This window comes from Gloeophyllum trabeum (assembly GCF_000344685.1).
Source record: "Gloeophyllum trabeum ATCC 11539 unplaced genomic scaffold GLOTRscaffold_00270, whole genome shotgun sequence".
NCBI classification, from domain to species: Eukaryota; Fungi; Basidiomycota; class Agaricomycetes; order Gloeophyllales; family Gloeophyllaceae; genus Gloeophyllum; species Gloeophyllum trabeum.
The window spans coordinates 1-2695 of NW_006920678.1; the positions used below are offsets into that span (position 1 = coordinate 1).

The window sequence follows — 2695 nt, forward strand, 5'->3', positions numbered from 1 at the left end:
ATACCATCATATCCGATAGGGGACCTCAATTTGCATCAAAGGTATTCCAAGAAACGTGCAAGCTGCTAGGCATCAAATCCAAGCTCAGCACTGCTTATCACCCTCAAACCGATGGCAAAACTGAAAGGGTCAACCAAGAACTGGAAACCTATCTGCGGATATTCTGCGCCAACAATCCCAACGGATGGGCTGAAGTACTCTGTGATGCGGAATTTGCTCACAATCAGCGATCCCATTCAGCCAGGAACGAATCGCCTTTCTACCTCATGATGGGTTATCATCCGCGAGCAATACCCGCAGTCACAATCAATACGGAGCTACCATCAGTAGAGGAAAGGCTTAAACGATTACAAGCTGCAAGAGAAGAAGCGATCGCCATGCACGAATTGGCGCGACAGAAGATGATCGATAGAAGCCGACAAGGATTCACCCCATTCGAAGTTGGAGAGAAGGTTTGGCTAGAAGGCAAGAACCTACGGATCAATTACCCATCCAGGAAGATCGCCCCAAAATGCGAAGGACCATTCAAGATCAAGGAAGTTCTAGGCCCACTCTCGTACCGTCTAGACTTACCCAAATCCTGGAAGATTCACCCCGTGTTTCATCCTTCGCTTCTTTCACGTTATCGAGAAAACTCCACTCACGGGCCGAACTATCTCCGACCTCCACCGGATGATATCGAAGGTGAAGAAGAGTACGAAGTTGAGGCCATCTTAGCCCACCGTGGGAGCACCTCACGCCGCAAGTACCTTGTCAAATGGAAAGGATACCCGTCGGCCGAAAATTCATGGGAACCCGAGCATGTGCTTGAGAACGCCAAGAGCCTACTTCAAGAATATAAAAGCCGGAACCATCTCTAGCAGGACTCACCAACAACTCATACCATGTCTCGCTCACGGAACGATTCGTGCACCTTCACCTCTTCTCAACATCCTCCTCGCAATTGCCCCTATGATCGGGACCCCCACTTTATCAGTATCATCCACCAAACCTTGACAGAACACTACCACGACCCATCCCTTCGACGATGACTAGGACGAGATGCACTGGGGGCAGGTGTTGCCAGAGAGATATTGGAACTAGAAGACGATCTTCAAACAATCTCCAAGTTGTGCGACCTGAACGCACAAATACAAGATCTACTCCAGTCCACTTACGACACTGTGGAGCATACCACATTCCGACTCACTCATATCCTCCTGCATCGAGGACTACTCGTTCCCCTTCGCGACTTCCTACCCGTCGACTATCAGAACCCCCCATCCAACCAGGAGACCACCCCAGCAACTTCCCATTCGACCTCTCGTCATCCAACCCCTGATCCAATTATCCATCCTGTTGAACTAGGCGCTGACTTAGCTGCCAGGTTCTACAATGTACCAGAATGTACTGGAACCCTCTGGAATATTCTGGTATATTCCATTATTGTACAATGGCACGGAGCTCATGTGGGTCAGTGACATCATAGGTGGAGCTCAGTAGGATTATAGATATTCCACGTAGCTTAGTCAGCCTATGGGCCACAGTGTATATAAACCCTGCAGCTCTGCTGCCTAATGACAAGGGTCGTTCATACAAGCTTTACCAGTAGCTACAGCATTCACTCAATACAGGTGAGTTGTGTAGGGCGCACTGTGCGTGCTGCTGCCTCCATAACTCTTCATCAGGTTATGAGCCCAAATAGGCAGCTTGCGTCTGCGCGGTAACTCGCTGCAGCGCGTTGCGCCTTGCTCACCTGTGCATCGCCCTATGCGCCCTCACAGGCTGCAGTGTGGCTTGATGCATGATCATCGCCGTAGGCACTGTTATCAGCAGCCATCAGGCTTGATGATCAATCCTGGGGTAACTCCCTAATGGAGCCAACAGCATGAAGCAGTGCGCCCTTATCGGGCTGCATAGCTTCGCTGATACTGATGAGATCTCAATACAGATTTCAGATCTCTCAACCGCTCCTCAACAATGTCGAACAACTTGATCGCTGTTGTCCCCGTCCTCGACGGCTCGAACTGGCCTACCTGGTCCGAGCAAATGATGGCGTACCTCATGTCCCAAGGCCTCTGGGGGAATGTTGATGGCAGCATCACGCAACCAGCTGTCGTCGTCTCCGGTACTACCAGGGACTCTACCGCTGCTGACGCCTGGAAGGAAAAAGACGTCAGGGCTATGGGTACGATCCGTCTTCGCTGCTCTCCCGCCGTCGCCTCCTACATAAAGGACAAGAAATCGGCCAAGGAAACTTGGGACCAATTGTCTTCCCTCTATTCATCTATGTCCCTCGGCGCCATTTACCATGAGCTGCGGGGGGCCTTATCGACGAAGATTCCGGCTGATCAGCACCCTGCTCCAGCCTTCGCGAAGATATCCAAACATTTCGACACTTTGGAAGCGGCCAAGGTCAAGATTCCCGCGCTTATTGAAGGTCTAATCTGCCTTTATGCACTCCCCAGCCGCTATGAGAACATTGCGCAGATGCTGGTCCAAGCTACCTCTGCTGACAACATGGGCATAGGTGCGGTACGGGAAGCAGTTACCACTGCTTGGGACCAGTCTCAAGGCAAGAAGCCTGAGAAACTCGGTGCGCACAAGATCTCGGCGGTGAAGCGTAAGCCGGGTGATCCCTCCTTTTCTTCGCAGCAGCAGCAGCGCCCTCAGGGCAGCAGCAGCAATGCGCGAGATGGGAAGAGGCGCCCTTATC

At 51.8% G+C, this 2695-nt stretch overlaps 1 protein-coding gene across 1 annotated transcript; it reads left to right on the top strand.

The window, feature by feature from the left end:
• Positions 1-1959: 1959 nt before the first annotated feature.
• GLOTRDRAFT_51515 (uncharacterized protein) lies at positions 1960-2547 on the top strand (the record flags this gene model as incomplete). The annotated part of the gene is made up of 2 exons (XM_007873506.1): positions 1960-2196; positions 2296-2547. Coding segments are annotated over 2 exons (489 nt in total), but the record flags the coding sequence as incomplete, so codon positions are not given.
• Positions 2548-2695: the final 148 nt, after the last annotated feature.